At 37.8% G+C, this 16,759-nt stretch overlaps 1 protein-coding gene across 14 annotated transcripts in view; it reads left to right on the top strand.

Annotated features, from left to right (window-relative positions):
• The window catches only part of Nectin3 (nectin cell adhesion molecule 3), a 110,871-nt gene that overhangs the window by 30,061 nt on the left and 64,051 nt on the right, over positions 1-16,759 (top strand). For 13 of the 14 annotated variants that reach the window (XR_001781847.2, XR_001781846.2, XR_001781848.2 and 10 more), the window contains exons 2-5: positions 4,316-4,657; positions 9,364-9,660; positions 10,244-10,361; positions 13,700-13,851. Coding sequence is in view for 6 of the 14 variants with exons in the window: in NM_021496.3 (NP_067471.1) it covers positions 4,316-4,657; positions 9,364-9,660; positions 10,244-10,361; positions 13,700-13,851 (909 nt within the window). In the remaining 8 variants the exon portion in view is untranslated. Of the gene's footprint in view, positions 1-3,972; positions 4,142-4,315; positions 4,658-9,363; positions 9,661-10,243; positions 10,362-13,699; positions 13,852-16,759 lie in introns of those variants that run through there. The other variant, XR_003951811.1, reaches the window with a different exon arrangement.

The following is a 16,759-nucleotide window of genomic DNA, read 5'->3' as shown; positions in this document are numbered from 1 at the left end:
TCATCTGGGTAGACTAGTCTCGGCAGGATCCGGGAACTCTCTAAACTTAATTTATTGGTAAATTTTAAGCAGTTGAGGTATCTTATAATAAGCATTTGTGCATATGAAGGACTCCTTTATTTATTTATTTATTTATTTATTTATTTATTTATTTATAGTTAAATCTGGCTTCCCATGAGAAAGCAGGGGCAGAATGAGCTTACTGTGTAGCAAGGGAGGCCCCAGGATACAGGGTCTTTTGAAAGAGTTTGGCTTAAATTGTAACAGAAAATCTGTTCCTCTAGTTTCCAGGTTCCAAATGGGAAAATCTTATTCAGAAGTGGTTTATAACCTGTTGGTTTAATCCAGAAGTGGAAACATGTTTAAGTCTTATTTGGAAGGCAGCATGAACCCTGTTCACAAAAATACTATAATTTTAAACCCATAGAGTGTGAGGACAACTGAAGCGTCGTTGTTTGATGGGTAGTGCAAAGCCTTGAGTAGAAGCTTAAGGCTTTAAACAAAGAAACACCAAAATTGGTCTTTATATGTGTACCCCTATTCATTTCCTCAAGAGAGTCAAATTATATTGTCTCCTGTGTTTTTCATTTGTAATGTGTGTGTGTGACTTGTTGACCAGTGAACCACTAACAGAATGGATACAAGTAGAGGCTTAAAGTTAGATTTGCTTGAGGATCACTTTTTCTTACTAAGTGTATTACAGTCTCTCAGACTTCTTCTTGGTCTCTTTCTTATCTTTATTGTTAAACTGAGAGTTATCTAAATACTGTTGGCTTTTAAAAACACATTTTGAATGAATGGATTGTTTTCTTCTGCCTTCCACATTCCTCCCTCTTGGCTTACTAATGTACAAATATTCTTTTAGTAATGGCGACCCATCCAGCTTTAGTTCTTGTGGGCCATCAGGATATATAGTCAGTAGTAGCTTGCCAAGTTTATTCTGATACTATCTGTGTTGGTCAGCTTCAGCTGCTGTTGCATACAAGATACACCAAGTGGATTAAGTAGCACAGGGATTATTTCTCACTGTAGAAAGGCTGGAAGTCCCAAGATACAAGTGCCAGAACACTGCTGTGTGTGTTAGTCACTCATCTATTTTATTAATTGATATATTGGATAGTATGACTAACTTTTTCTACAGTAAGTTTATATAAGTTGCATCAATCATAACACATAGCTATGATTTATATGTTTTGTTATTTGAGCAACCAGATTATTTGATGTCGCTTCATCTTGATTTTTTTCTCAAGTAATAGGATAATAATATACTAACTTTGTGCTTTATAAATATGTGTCTTTGGTTTTACTTGTCCTGACTTACTGTACTAGTTTGATTTACAGTTCATTTTACATGGGGACAGTGATAGCAGACCATCTTTAAGGACTTTACTTCTTTTTATAATTTCATTGTGATGATGGCGACTGTTTTGCAAAATCTGTATTATTATTGAGAGGCCTTGTTTCTTCATCTGTTAGTCTTTGATAAAAGACAGGTTTTAAGTGTTGTTATTAAATTCTTTTTTTTTTGGTATCAGATAAGGAAATTATGCCAGCTTTTTTTTTGTTTGTTTTTGGTTTTTCGGGACAGGGTTTCTCTGTGTAGCCCTGGCTGTCCTGGGACTTACTCTGTAGACCGGGCTGGCCTCAAACTCAGAAATCTGCCTGCCTCTGCCTCCCGAGTGCTGGGATTAGAGGCGTGTGCCACCACGCCTGGCTATGTCAGCTTTTATTATCAATCATAGTATTGGTATATTCTTGGAATAATTCAGTGTGTTATATCATGTGTAAGATGTATAGCTTAATGTAGCTTCAATGTAGAGTTTGGTTTTATGTTATAGTAATTGTGCATCTTATTGCAAAGCAACTTGAAAATGATTTATTCTTACTGAAAATCAATATGTTCTGATTCTGATTTTCCTATCCCTATCTCCTCCCAGATCCTCCCTACTCCCCCGACCCCCCCCCCCCCCAATCCAGTCTTTCTTTCTCTCAATTGGATGAAGCAGGCATCTAAAAACAAATGATAAAATAAAATTAGATAAAAACAAACAAATCAGAGTAGTACAGAAACAAAAGAAAAAGAGCTAAAGGAAAAGCTTAGGGGACACATACACACACAGTCATTCAATAAAACACAAAACCAGAGACCATAATAGAGATGAAATGGGCCTGTAAAAAAGTGGGGAAAAAACCAAAACAAAACCAAAACCAAAAAAATTAAAAATTTCCTGACAGAGCATTATGAGATAAAGAACCCTTCAAAAATTATGAGTCTGTTTTGTGTTGGCAGTGTATTGCTGGGCCTGGGGCCTGGGGCCTGGTCTTAAGAGTGGGTTGTTTACCCAGTGAGAGACTACTGGGGAAAAGTAAGTTTTATTTGTGAGTAGTTATCAGTCGGTGATAGCTTCTGGGTTAGGGATGGGGGCTATGCAAACCCAAACCTATGCAGGCCCTGTGCATGCTGCCACAGTCTGTGAGTTCATATATGCTTAGTCATGCTGTTTTTAGAAGGCCTTGTTTCCTTTGCATCCTTCATCCCCTTTGACTCTTACAGTCTTTACATCTTCACTTCCTTAGGGTTCTCTCAGCCTTGAGAAGAAGGCATTAATGGAGACTCATTTAGGACTGAGTGTTCCAAGGTGTCTTACTCTCTGGTGTCTAGTTGTGGCTGTCTGTATTTGTTTCCATCTGTTACAAAAGGAAACTTCTCTGATGATGACTTGAGCAAGACACTGATCTATGTGTATGGTAGAATGTCCTTAGGTGCACACCGTACAGCTTGAGTTATAGCAATGTTTGCATGGATAGTGAATGATGGGAAATTGAGGGGCTTGATAGTGAACAACGGTGTAAAGGACATGAAATCATTTTCTTCCACGGCTGTTAAATATAGTGTTATAAATGATCAATACCTTCTTATGAGATCTGTAGTCACCTGTAAGAAGGCACATTTTCCCACCTAATTAATTTTTTACAATATTATTCCTTCTGTTTAAAATTGTTGTCTAGGACTGTTTGATGTGGTGGCACCAGCCTGCAAATGAGTGTGGGGCTGTGAGAGGAGTCAGGAGGTTGAAGACCAGCTTTTCTATAGAGCTAGACTGTTAAACAAAACAAAAGGAAGACAAAACAGCATTTGAATAAAATGGAATGCATTCAAATTTATTTATTCCTTCATATATATATATATGTATATATATATATATATATATGTATGTATATATATAGTGTATATATATGTATATATGTTTGTGTATTTATATAGTATGTATTTATATATGTTTTTAAATATAACATATTTTATATTCTCGATATATATGTATTTGTATAGGATGTATATTTACTCAATTTAAAATGTTAGACATACTTTTGGGATAGCATTGGAAATGTAAATGAAGAAAATACCTAATAAAAAAAATAAAATGTTAGACATAAAATTAAGTTTTAAAGATATTTTTGCAAGTTATGGCTTCATAGTCTTTTTGTTTGTCCAGTCATGTGTTGTGAGTGCTCTAAAGGCATTTTGTCTCTGTTGTAAAGCATTTCCTGAACAGCGTGATTAGTATTGGTCTCCTTTAGAATGATCATGATTGTCTATGGCTTTTAGGAAAGACATAATTGACAAGTTCTGTGTCATTTCATTTTAAACTTGATTGTAGAAGTTTTCTTCACTCAGCTGAAAAAAAATCAGTTTTATATTCATATATCATTTCTTCATCAGTGTTTTCTGGAATTTGGTCTATCTTGAAAGATATTTTTTATAGAAAATTTTAATATGGAAGGATTCCACAAGAAAGTACTTGAATCATATATTTGACTTAAGATCTTATACAAATAAGTATTAATAAATACCTTAAAACTTGGTAACTTTGAAGTAACATCCGCTTGCCTTCGGTTCTGTGGGCAAGGGTATATTATATACCCATGGCTCAGCAGTGTCCTGAATTACCTTCTCTTAATGCTGCAGTCAAGGTATCAGCCAGGTCTGAAATGTCCTGTGGAGTCTTGATGGGGGAGGATCTGCTCCAAGCTCGCTTCCAGTGTAGTTCACTTATTACTGAGCTCATTGCTGAATGATTTGATAGTCACTTTGGATGTGACTTTTAACTGAATCCAGATCCCATCTCATCTGTTCAGAGAGGTGTGTGTGTGTGGGGGGTGGGGTGGGGGGTGGGGGTGGTGTGTGTGTGTGTGTGTGTGTGTGTGATGGGTGGGTGGGAGGGATGTGAATTTATGTATAGAAAGAGGGAGAGTGACTATATGTTAACATAAATTTTCCATGGTCAAAACTATGTGTTTTGTGTTTTCCCTATAGGTGCCTTAGCTGGATCAATTATTGTGGAGCCACATGTCACAGCAGTGTGGGGAAAGAATGTTTCATTGAAGTGTTTAATTGAAGTGAATGAAACTATAACCCAGATCTCATGGGAGAAGATACATGGCAAAAGTACACAGACTGTTGCAGTTCATCATCCTCAGTATGGATTCTCTGTTCAAGGAGATTATCAGGGAAGAGTCTTGTTTAAAAACTATTCACTTAATGATGCAACAATTACTCTGCATAACATAGGCTTCTCAGATTCTGGAAAATATATATGCAAAGCCGTTACATTCCCACTTGGAAATGCTCAGTCCTCTACAACAGTGACTGTGTTAGGTAAGTGTGCTTGAGTTGGGTTTGATTATTATGAAATACAATTTAAATTATTAAAAGAAAAGATATTTTTAAGAATATAAAATGAGGATTTTTGTAAATTTGCTTTAAATTAAATACACATTTTCAAATTCTGTCTTAAAGCTGTGTATGTCTAGGCTCTCAATGTATGCAAAGTTTGGTTATAATTATAATGCTGTGTAGAGTTTTTCACACTAGAGAGCACTTTAATGCCAACAATGGATGGGATTCTCATGTGTGCATGATGACTCACACCTGTCATTCTGTAATGCTGTGTAGAGTTTTTCACACTAGAGAGCACTTTAATGCCAACAATGGATGGGATTCTCATGTGTGCATGGTGACTCACACCTGTCATTCTGTAATGCTGTGTAGAGTTTTTCACACTAGAGAGCACTTTAATGCCAACAATGGATGGGATTCTCATGTGTGCACAGTGACTCACACCTGTCACTCTCATGTGTGCACGGTGACTCACACCTGTCACTCTCATGTGTGCACGGTGACTCACACCTGTCACTCTCATGTGTGCACGGTGACTCACACCTGTCACTCTCATGTGTGCACGGTGACTCACACCTGTCACTCTCATGTGTGCACGGTGACTCACACCTGTCACTCTCATGTGTGCACGGTGACTCACACCTGTCACTCTGGCTCTTGAAAGGCTGAGGTGGGATGATTGCCGTGAATTTCATTTCAGATGGGACTACAAAGTGAGATCCTGTTCTTAAAGTCTGAACTATCTGTAACATCTTTATTTCTTCACTTTAAAGCTTGAGTCACATTTCTTGCTTGGTTGTTTAAGTTGTCCTGTTTGCTTTGTCCCGGTGACTTAATTTGGGCTTGTGGAGTCTTTTTGTTTGTTTTTCCCATTGATTTTTGTTCCTGCCACTGAAGATTTGTATGCCTATTTGAATAACACACTGTTTTCCACAATAAATTAGGTTTATTTTCCTACCTGAATTGTTGGAGTTTATGGTGAAAGTTTGAGTAAATCTGTTACCTTGTGGTAACTCCCTGAAGTGTATGGAAAAGCAGACTGGAAATGCAGATGCGTACTGTAGTGGTCAAGATCGGGGATGGAGGAACAAGAGCAATCCGTAGCTAGCAAGGAGAGTAATACAGATCTCCCTCAGAAAGCCTCTCTGCTCAGCTCCAGGAGCCCACCTTTCCCTCAGGCCAGTAAGATTTCCTGAGTAAGATATAGGAATGAACTGGTGAACACAGCAGACAAGAAGTACATTATAAACGGTATGATCATGAGTCCTTAAGTAATGGGTAGTATGAGTTTGGCACATGGAAAGAAATTTAGGGCAATATTCTACTGGGATTGACAGACAGCCAAGTTTAAGAGATCTTTAGAGGAAAGTCTCCTTATTTCTCAATTGTGGAATTTGGGAGCTAGATTTTTTGTTGTTGTTGTTGTGGATTCTGTCCTATTTATCATAGACTGCTTTAGAGATCCATGGATTCCAACCCATCAAACACCAGTAACACTTCCTCATTGTGATGAATATCTGTGATCACACAGGTGCCCTGAGCAAGTATAGGATTGATGGAATTAATATGGTTGGAAGTGGACCACGGATAAAGTAGTTTGCCATTTGATCAAAGGATTCATATGACATATAGGAAATTTCAAGTCTGGAGCATACGAAAATAACTTGATTGAATAGGAATTGAAATTTTCTCTATGAACATGACTATAAACTGTGCTGCTGCCTCATCTTCTCTCAAGACCTTGCTGCTTAGAGTTTAGTTTATAGTCCTGCAGCTGTGGTGTCAATTGTGTGCATTTGAGGCCCCTTGTGTCTTACTGAATAGTGTTCTCTAGGTTTAGCAAGATCATAAGGGGTCCATGGAGGCAGATGAGGAAGACTGCTTAGCAGAGGGCATCTGTACACAGAAGTCAACTAAAGTGATAAAACCAGTTGGAGATAAATAGTATCATTCAAAGTTGACTTTAAATACACGCTTTCTGAAGAGGAAAAGAAAGCTTTAGTGAGTATATAAGTTCTGAGACATTTGGAACCTCAAACTATATTGTGAAGAGTATGATTGCATTAACACTAGAAGATGACTGTGCACTGAGCCAGCCAGGAGATAATGGCTAATAAGGGAGAGTGGTCCTGATGCTGAGATGAGCTGGGAAGCCTGTAGAAGGGAGCTAAGATCAAGTGACGCAAGAGGCAAAGGCTAAGTGCAGTTCTGCCCAGTGTGGAATGGCTTAAATGTATTTGCTTTGTATCTCAAAGATTTGCACTCTGAGTAACAGTAAACTCAAAGCAAATCCTGCTTGCATCCTCACAGATCCCGGATGTGTATTACGTTTCAGTAGGCTGGACTTCAAAAGACCTGGCCTGCTTAGTTTATAGGAGCTTGGCATAAAGAAAGATCTTTTCTGGAGGGAATGATCTTTAGTCTGAAAGTATTTCTACATTAATAATTCAAATTCAAGTCTGTCCACCATTTGAGTACCACCAGTTTTACAAGTAAGGACAGTCTTGTATTCAATACCCTGTACAAACAAGACTTTGGAAACAAACTTGTGGCTGTAGATATGGCTCAGCTGGTAGAGTGTCTGTCATGCATGTAGGTTGGGTTGTGACTCCCCACTGCCACATGAAATGACCCTAACTTGGGGGTACATTCTTTTTTTAAAAAGTTGGATGTTTTCTTTATTTATATTTCAAATGTTATTCCCTCTCCCGCCCTCCAACCCCCTACAAAATCTGACTACCAACCCCCTCCCCCTGCTTTTATGAGGGTGGTCCCTTACCCACCCATCCACTCCTGCCTCCCCACCCTTGAATTTTCCTATACTGGGGCATCGAGCCTTAACAGGACCAGGGGCCTCTCCTCCCATTGATGCCTGACAAGGCCATTCTCTGCTACATATGCGGCTGTAGCCATTCTTGTAATCCATGCATCCAGTCTCAGCAGGCTCCAGAGTTAGTTTGAGCCCAGCCTTGGGAGAAGAGCAGAATTGCCTTAAAAACACCCAAATGGATCTAAACAGACATAGGATGTTGAAATTACTAGAAGCTTTAAAACAGTATTGCTTCTACCATTGGGGAAGTGTATCAATCTATAAATTTATGGAAAGAACTAGACACAAACAAAAAATCGCATAGTTCTTAGCCTCAGTTTAGCGTAGAATAGTTCTTAGTATATAAATAGCCATCAAAATAAATAACAGATTGCTCAGTAAAGCTGGATTAGCTTTTTCAAAAAGGACTAGGGATACAATTCAGTGACACAAGTGCTTAGCACCCACAGGACCTTGGTTCAGTTCCTGAGAGTGTCAAGACAAATCAGAGAACAAAATCAAAACAAAAAACTCCCACAGAAGAGTAGAATGGCGGGCTTGAAACTGATAGAGAATAATCTGTGCTCCATATAATGTAGAAGAAACTTTTCTGTGGTTTATGTAGAACCTCTAGATAACAGTTAAAAACTTTTAATATAGATTTGGTAGTGAAAGAAGTTAAAGATGACCCTAAAACATATGTGATGGTCTCTATGCTCATTCATAACCTGAGAAATGTAAATTTTAATGTTGTGTCATGTGCTATATGAGATTGGTGAATCCTGAGTAACCTAGTAACATAGCTAGTGATAGAGATCCATAGCTTGGAAATTGCAGGTTAATCGGCACCTTGAGTAAATCTAGGTGGAACTGAAGGTAAACATTACAGAAGGCAGGTCTAGTATTTGGTACAAACCAGAAAAAAAGTTGTTATAAATATATTGTGATATGAATATGAGCAATGGTTATAGAACTAGGAAAAGCAAGGAACAACCCATAGTGTATGTCAGTGATAAATCCTCATGTAAATAAATGACTTACTGTATAAATAAATTCTGCAGTAGTTCCACATGGATCTAAATCATGGGAGAATAAATAGTTGAAGTAAATTTAAAAAATAAAGCTAGATAAATGAATCTGTTAAACCTAAGGTTGAATCAAAGAAAACCTGCACAAATAATGTTCTGTTGTGCACTTCAGGCACAGGTAAAGTAAGGCTGTCTGGTTTGGATTTGCCTTATTGATTTTAATGAGAAAATACTTAAAAGTTCATTTACCAAGTTAGGATTATGGTTCTACATTAAAGAGCAAGGGGTAAGATAAGGAGAGATACAGGGAACTTTGGAGCTGCTATTCTTAGTTCAGATGCTGGGGTACATGGCTGTTTGCTGTAAACTTCTTACCTATACTTCTTTCCTTTTCCTTTGTTTCTCAGTGAGGACGTATGTAAGGAAATGCATAAATACGTATGAGTTAGAGGGAGAGCAAAACCAGGAACTTATTTTCAGATTATTTGCTTTAAACTTTTTGTTTAGAGTGAAGTAATACACACACATATATTTTTAAAGTATAAAAGTTCCAAAAAGTAATGGTTTTAATATCATAAAGGAAATTATGATCAAGGCCACAAAATGTTTAATTGGGTTATAGTTCATTCATCTCTGAATGTGAAGCTTTATCAGGGACAGCCATCTTTGTGGTAGTAAATAAAAATTTGTCTTTGTGTTCCAGAAATGTAGTTGATGTTAGCATTACTTAAAAATACTTATAATATCTTATTGTATTTATCCCTAAGATTATGAAATATTTCTAGATCTGGCCAGAACAAATTGTAAGTTATTATCTTAATGGAAATGCCTTCTTTTTCCTTAAACAGTTGAACCCACAGTGAGCCTGATAAAAGGGCCGGATTCTTTAATTGATGGAGGGAATGAGACAGTAGCAGCCGTTTGTGTAGCAGCCACTGGAAAGCCAGTCGCACAGATTGACTGGGAAGGTGATCTTGGTGAAATGGAATCTAGTACAACTTCTTTTCCTAATGAAACAGCAACGATTGTCAGCCAATACAAGCTGTTTCCCACAAGATTTGCTCGAGGAAGGCGAATTACTTGTGTTGTAAAACATCCAGCCTTAGAAAAGGACATTCGCTACTCTTTCATACTAGACATACAGTGTGAGTATGCGCCAGCATCCGCTTTTAACTTAAGTCTCACGTTGTGTTGTCTGTTGACGAAGGTCTGAATACTGAGTATGCAGATATTCCTATAGCAGAGTTACTCAGATTATATGTGCTTAATTTTGTTGTTTTGAGACTTTAAAGTAGGCTAGCTTTAAGGAAGCTGTGGAAACTTGTACTTCAGATGTGTACTTCTTAAAAGACAAGCAACTCTATTGTCTCTAACTTGGTACTAAGCTACCTAAGTGCCATGTCTCATATGTATTTCTTTGTTTATATGTCTATGTCTTTCTTAATAGGGTTAATAAACAGTCTAACATTCAGCATCCATGCTAAATAGAGTTGTGGGTGATTTTTTTTTTAATGTGGTATCTGAATTCCATTCATGTGTTCATCAATGTATTCATTGTCTTAGTCAAGTACTGTTGACTGAATATTGCCTTCCCGAGTGATTATGCTGAAAGTAAAGAAAATAATTACCATTCTTCTAAAGCTTATCTATTGAGTTAATGTTTTCTCATCGTATAGTGTATTTATTCCAAAGGAGGATAATTGTATCTTGCATGCATTGATTTTATAGATGCTCCTGAAGTTTCAGTAACAGGATATGATGGAAATTGGTTCGTGGGAAGAAAAGGTGTTAACCTCAAGTGTAATGCTGATGCAAACCCTCCACCCTTCAAGTCCGTGTGGAGCAGGTAATACAGAGTTAAACCCAGAGCACCCAACTGTTTAAAAGAGAAATGGATTCTTAAAAGCAGTAAGGCTGATTTTACTCAGTGCATAATTAGATTCATGGCTAAAGAAATTAAACAAATGAGAAGTTTCTCAATATTTTTCTATCTTATTGTCTCTTACCATCCTGTCCTGGTATTTCTGTCCCAGGATACTGGCAGCAGTGTTAGAGATTTTAGCTTTTTTTTTTCCTTTTCCCTATAATTACTGTCGTGGATCTGATGATTACTAGCTTGTGGTGAGGAAGCTTCCACTTCAGTTTCAGCTTGGTTTCTTTCTCTGTATCCTCTATTTAGGGTGTGTGATATCTTCAGCAATAGAGTCGTATCTAATTCTGTTGGTCATTCTTTTTTGTTTTGTTTTGTTTTTTTCGAGACAAAGTTTCTCTGTGTAGCCCTAGCTGTCCTGGAACTCACTCTGTAGACCAGGCTGGCCTTGAACTCAGAAATCCGCCTGCCTCTGCCTCCCGAGTACTGGGATTAAAGGCGTGGGCCACCACTGCCTGGCTCTGTTGGGCATTCTTGAGAAATGGCAAGAGGCTTTATCGTTAGGGTCTCTAGGCTTAGCTAATAAAGAGGCATCTCATATCTAGTGCTAGGATTTTTGTTTAATAATCCATGGCTTTTTAGGAGCAGCACTAACTGAGATCTGCAGAATGTCTCTTGTAGCTCTCACTCTTGATTTTGGCTTACATGGAAGTTAGTGAGTCTCCAAATGGCCTTCCTAGGTCTTCTTAGTTCATTGATTACCCCCTGCCCTGTAATCTTCCTACCTGCCCTACCCCAAACCTTACACTTTGCATTTCTACTCTTCCTTCTGTGTCTCCTGTTGGGTATCACCATATCACCCATGTTTTACTACCCCCCCACCCCCACCCCCCCATTGCATACCCAACCCGCAATGTACTTGACCTTAAACACAAATCTAAAGACACAGTGCTAAGGTCTATATCTGAGACAGAACATAGTGTTTTTTTCCTTCTGGCCTGGCTTACCTCATAATTTTTCCAGTTCAATTTACTTACAAATTAAGTATCTCATTTTTTTCTTGGCAGCTGAATAAAATTATGTCTATCTACATTTTTAATCATCCAACCACCAATTGATGAACATCTAGGTGATTTCATTTCTTAGCTGCCATGAATAGAGCAGCATTAAGTATGGTTGAACAAATATCTCTGCAGTAAAATATAGACTCCTTTGGGTATATCTCTAACACTGGTAAAGCTGGGTGATATTTGTATTTCTAGTCTTTTGAAGACCTGATTTCCATAATTTATTTTATTTTTCCACTAACAGTGACTATCTGTTCCTCTTTGTCTATAGCCTTGACAGCATTTGTTGTCAATTGATTGTTTTATATTTTATTTATTTTTATGTATATTTGCTTGCATCTGAATACCATGTTTACATAGAAGCCTATGGAGACAGCAAAGGGCATTAGATCCCCTGGCTCTGTAAAGAGACTATTGTGAGGTGCCATGTGGGTGCTAGGAACCAAGCACAGGTCTTGGTTCAGTACCAACAAATGCTTTTAACTGCTGAGCCATCTCTCCATATCCTCCCTTTTGATTTCTTGATGATAGCCATTCTAGTGGGTGAAATCAGCTCTCAAAGTAGTTTTTAATTTTTATTTCCTTCATGGCTAACAATGTCTAAATTTTTAAAATGTGTATTAGAGATTTGTATCATCATCATCACCATCATCATCATCACCACCACCATCATCATCACCATCACCATCAAGAATTATCTGTTTAGATTGTTACTTTGATCTCTATTGATGTGGTTAAACACTCTGACCATAGCAACTTAGGGGAGGAAATGGTTTGTGCCCATTTACACACCATAGTCCATTATTAGGGAAAATTACGTCTTCAAATGAAGCAGAAACCACTGAACAATGCTGGTTGTTGGCTCCTTAACATGCTAAACTAGCTTTTGTGTATAGCCCAGTTCCATTAATGTAGGGATTTGGTGCGCACAGTGAACTGTGCCTTCCTATATCTAATAGTCATTTCCCCAAGTATGCCCATAATACAGTCTGATCTGGGAAATCCTTCAGTAGAGATTCCCATCTCATGTGACTCAAGGCATTATCAAACTGACCCTTAAAGCAAACTAGGACTTAACTCCTTAGCCTGTTTGTAAAAGTAGATTATTTTCTTGAAATTTTTTTGTATTATTTTCTTGTGTGTGTAATATTCTGTAGAGTAGCTCTGTAGGTATATAGCTGGCAAAGATATTTCTTTGACTGGACTTTTCTTTGCTGTACACAGCTATTTACTTTTATGAGATCTAGTTTGTTGATTGTTGGCTTTGTTTTCTGAGTGATTCAAGTCCTACTTAAAAACCCTTGTCTGTGACTGCATCTTGTAGCACATTGCCTTCCTTTTCTTCTAACAGTTTCAGAATTTGTGGTTTTATGTTGAGGTCTTCCATCCATTTCGAGTTGATTTTTGTGCCAGGAGAGATGTACAGATTTAGTTTCCCTCTACAGTGAATGGTATTAAATCCAGAACTTTATGGCTGCTCAGCCCTGAGACTTAAGTAATGGTTGAATGCTCAGTCCTAAATTCATTCCACTCCATCAAAGGCTAGAGAAATATTGCGAAGGGTGAGTGGGAAATAAAAAGCAGGAAGATGGGTGAAGAGCTGTGAAATACAGTCTTTTGTGCTTGACACAATCAATGAAGTCGTGATGTTAACAATATCTGTGAAGTCTGTACTAGCTCTGGATAATACCTACCTGTCACTAGTCTAAAAGGGACTAATAGGACTTATATCGCTTACTGAACTATTAGCTATTCCTATATTCTGGGGAACGGGAAGATATAAGATGTTTTCAGCTAGGTCCCGATGGATGATCCCGCTATCCTCCAGTAGATCATTCCAAATACATGGTCATACCAGTAGTTCTGGTTAAACTTAGTGTATCATAAAAAAGACATGAATAGGGTGGGCTTGGCAGAGGGGGTTTGGAGCTTCAGCGATGGGGGAGGGTGATAATTATCAGGATGCAGTATATATGTAATTGATGAAATTTAATAAAAGCTTTGAAAAGCTTCCCTCTCATTATGCTGACCTATCTAACATACATGGATTAATTTTCCAAAGAAGTGGACGTACTTAATGGACTTGTATAGTTCAACTTTATTGAAATAAAACTATACGTTTTCATAACTAATTATAGGTAAAGGACACAGTTTTTCTGGTATCCTAAAAGTACAACAGTTTAAATAATTGTGAGGGTTTGCTATTTGAACCTATTTAAAATAATGTTATGCTTTTTAAATATCTAGGTTGGATGGACAATGGCCTGATGGTTTATTGGCGTCAGATAATACTCTTCATTTTGTCCATCCATTGACTGTCAATTATTCTGGCGTTTATGTCTGTAAAGTATCAAATTCCCTTGGTCAAAGAAGTGATCAAAAGGTTATCTACATTTCAGGTAAGCTACTGTCTTTCTCTGAGATGAGACAAAGTAGTCATAGCATAATAATTGTAAGGTAATACAGTGCAATACTTTTCCTCATAACAGGTTAGGTTCATTGCTAGGAAATTTAAGAGAGAACATGATGGAGCTATGATAGAGTAAGAGCCTCTAAGATGTGTATTTAACATAGCAGTTCTTTAAGGTGATGCCAAAATGTGTAGTCAACAAGTTCTTTATATATCTCCGACTGTGGCATGCCTTTCTAAGTTGTGTTTAAACAATGAACAGTGTTTTGTTTTGTTTTCTGTCTTTATTTGCTGCTCTGCATGTAATTGCCTGATAAGTAAAATGGGCTATTAACTTTTTTATTTTGGCTTTGGAAATAACATCACTTGCCACTGGAGATGAGACTGCCACTTTAGGGTAATGAAAAGTGAAGTAAGATGCTACTGTGTTTTAATAATGTAAAATTTGATATTTTTCTAAGTTTTTAGACCCTGAAAATGTATTTTTTCACATACTGTTTCACTATGAAACTTTTGTTAATTAAATTCAGTATAAATTTGAGCATTTACAAAATATAAGAACAAAACCCGTATTTTTTATCAATAACTATGAATTACCCATAAGGTACTGAAACAGGAAAAATACAATAAATTATTTCACTAATTCTTAATTATCTGAATGATGTAGCAATGTTCACATCTAACTCATAGGAAATGAAGATGAGAAAAAGCAGGACCATCAGATGAAGGTTTCTACTATAGAATGAATAGTTGTGGTTCTAAGTCCTTTCAAATGTAAGAATATGTTACAGATTTTAGAAAGCATTATGCTTGTGTTTTCAGTTCTGTGTGACCCTGTGTTTGCCCCCAGTGTCACTACAGGCTAGTGACAGGCTTGTGTAGAGGCTCACCTGTCCTCAGGACAAGCAATGGATCAGTGCCTGGCATACAGAAGAAGCTCCAGTTTTCTTTGTGAAACTAACTCACAAGGAACATAAAGCCATGTCCAGACACATGTAGCTCTTTAGTAATAGCACTTTGGTGGGAAGTTGATTCAAGTATTAGAGTCACTTTCTTCTGTTGAAAGACAGCCATAGGCAGTGTATATTTAAATTATATTGAACACTTAAATTTTAGTTTCCTGGGGAGTATTTACCTTTTGGTCCTTTTACACAGCTTCCTGTGAGGTATTTGATCTTAGGTCCAGATGTTATCGTTCTGTCGTCTTTACATACCCAGGCTCAAGTTGCTTTCGTACATATGTGTGCTGATTCCATTGGTGATAGTCAAACTTCACACTTTCTAGATTCCAGGGCTATAATTTGTTGTGTTTTGTTTTGAAGACTTCTCAGCCTCTGTTTGCAGTTGCCTGTTTAGAATCATGAATTATATGTAGGGATTGAGTAGACATTTACAACTCACCTTGCTCAAAATCAGAGTCTGTCCTGACTTTTCTCCTGCCCCTCGATGCAGACTCTCAGTGTCTTCTCCTTTCAGTTGCCTGTGAGTTCTGTCACTGCATTCACACAAGACACAGCCCTTTAAACTCTCCCTCCCCTCCCCTCCCCTCCCCTCCCCTCCCCTTCCCCTTCCCCTCCCCCTCCCCTCCCCTCCCCTCCCCTCCCCTCAGTCCACCACTAATCCCATATCAGCATTCCTGCATGTTATGTGGAATATTATTCCACTCTATATCTTTTCTGCTGTTGTTACTGCTTTGATCAAAAACAACCAGAACTTTTTACCTGTAAAGCTGTTAATCTCCTGCTTTGAACCTGTCACCCTTCCATCTGTATTCACATAAGCAGCCAGTCTTTTAAAGCGTGCATTAGATTATGTCACATCTCTGCAAAACCTTCCAAGAACTTCCATTTACTGGGGTTAAAACTAGATCTTCACAGGGAATAGGCAGCCCTCTGTGCACTCCTTGGAGTCATATCATCTTCTATGTCCATGTTCACTGGGTCTGCCTTTTTCATTGAACATAACAGGTGTGCTTCGGACTCAGTTTTCTTTTTCTGTTTCTGTAGTCTGGAGGCATCCTGGTAGATCTTTCCTTAGTTCCCTTCCCAAACTGTCACATTTTCCAACGAAATCTTTCTTCTGTGATTCTCTGAACCTGATTGCCACCCCTGTCCTCTGCCTTATTCTTCTCCTTGGTACTTGTTAATATGGCATACTTCATGTTTTTATTCATATACTTACCCACTTTTATCCCCACTAGAACTTAACACTTAAGAGGTCAAGGATTTGTGTCTACGTCAATCATGGCTATATTGCTGCCATGTACAATAATCTGTGATATACAGTAGGGAATCCCATACACTTTTGTTGCATGTATGAAAAGAAAAACTAGATTTAGGAAAGAAGTAACCTTATTTTCTTTGTTTAGGGAACTGATGATTAATTGTTTTTATGTTTTTTTCTCCTTTTTTTTTGTTTTAAAATCAAAATCTTTTAAGTGTTACAAAGTACAGAGACAACTTTGGGTAAATATGAAACGCAGTTTAATTACTCAGTACTGCTGCAGACAATAACTCTGTGTGAGATAGTGCTTATGAAGCAGCCAAGAAGCAGGTCTTCCTTCCTGTGCAGTCTGTGGTACTGTTGACTCTGCCCCTTGGAGTTGCCTTCTCCACTGCTATGTGTCGTTATTAAGTATCCGCTATGTGCTTCTCCACTGCTGTGTGTCGTTATTAAGTATCCGCCATGTGCTGGTACTTTCCAGGTGCCTTTTCATCAGCCTACTGCGCTTTGGTCAGGACAAGACACAGGAAGATGTCATCTCGGTGTTAGGTTTACTTTTAAAAATACACAATCTTATGTCAAGAGTTTTACCTAGAAAACTATGGACTTAGCAACTGTGAGTGGGCTTGTTCTTCACATCTTTGTTTTCTCACATTCATGGCCATTAGGTTTTA

This window comes from Mus musculus, chromosome 16 (genome assembly GCF_000001635.26).
Source record: "Mus musculus strain C57BL/6J chromosome 16, GRCm38.p6 C57BL/6J".
Taxonomy (NCBI): domain Eukaryota; kingdom Metazoa; phylum Chordata; class Mammalia; order Rodentia; family Muridae; genus Mus; species Mus musculus.
This window is presented reverse-complemented; position numbering and strand designations above follow the sequence as displayed.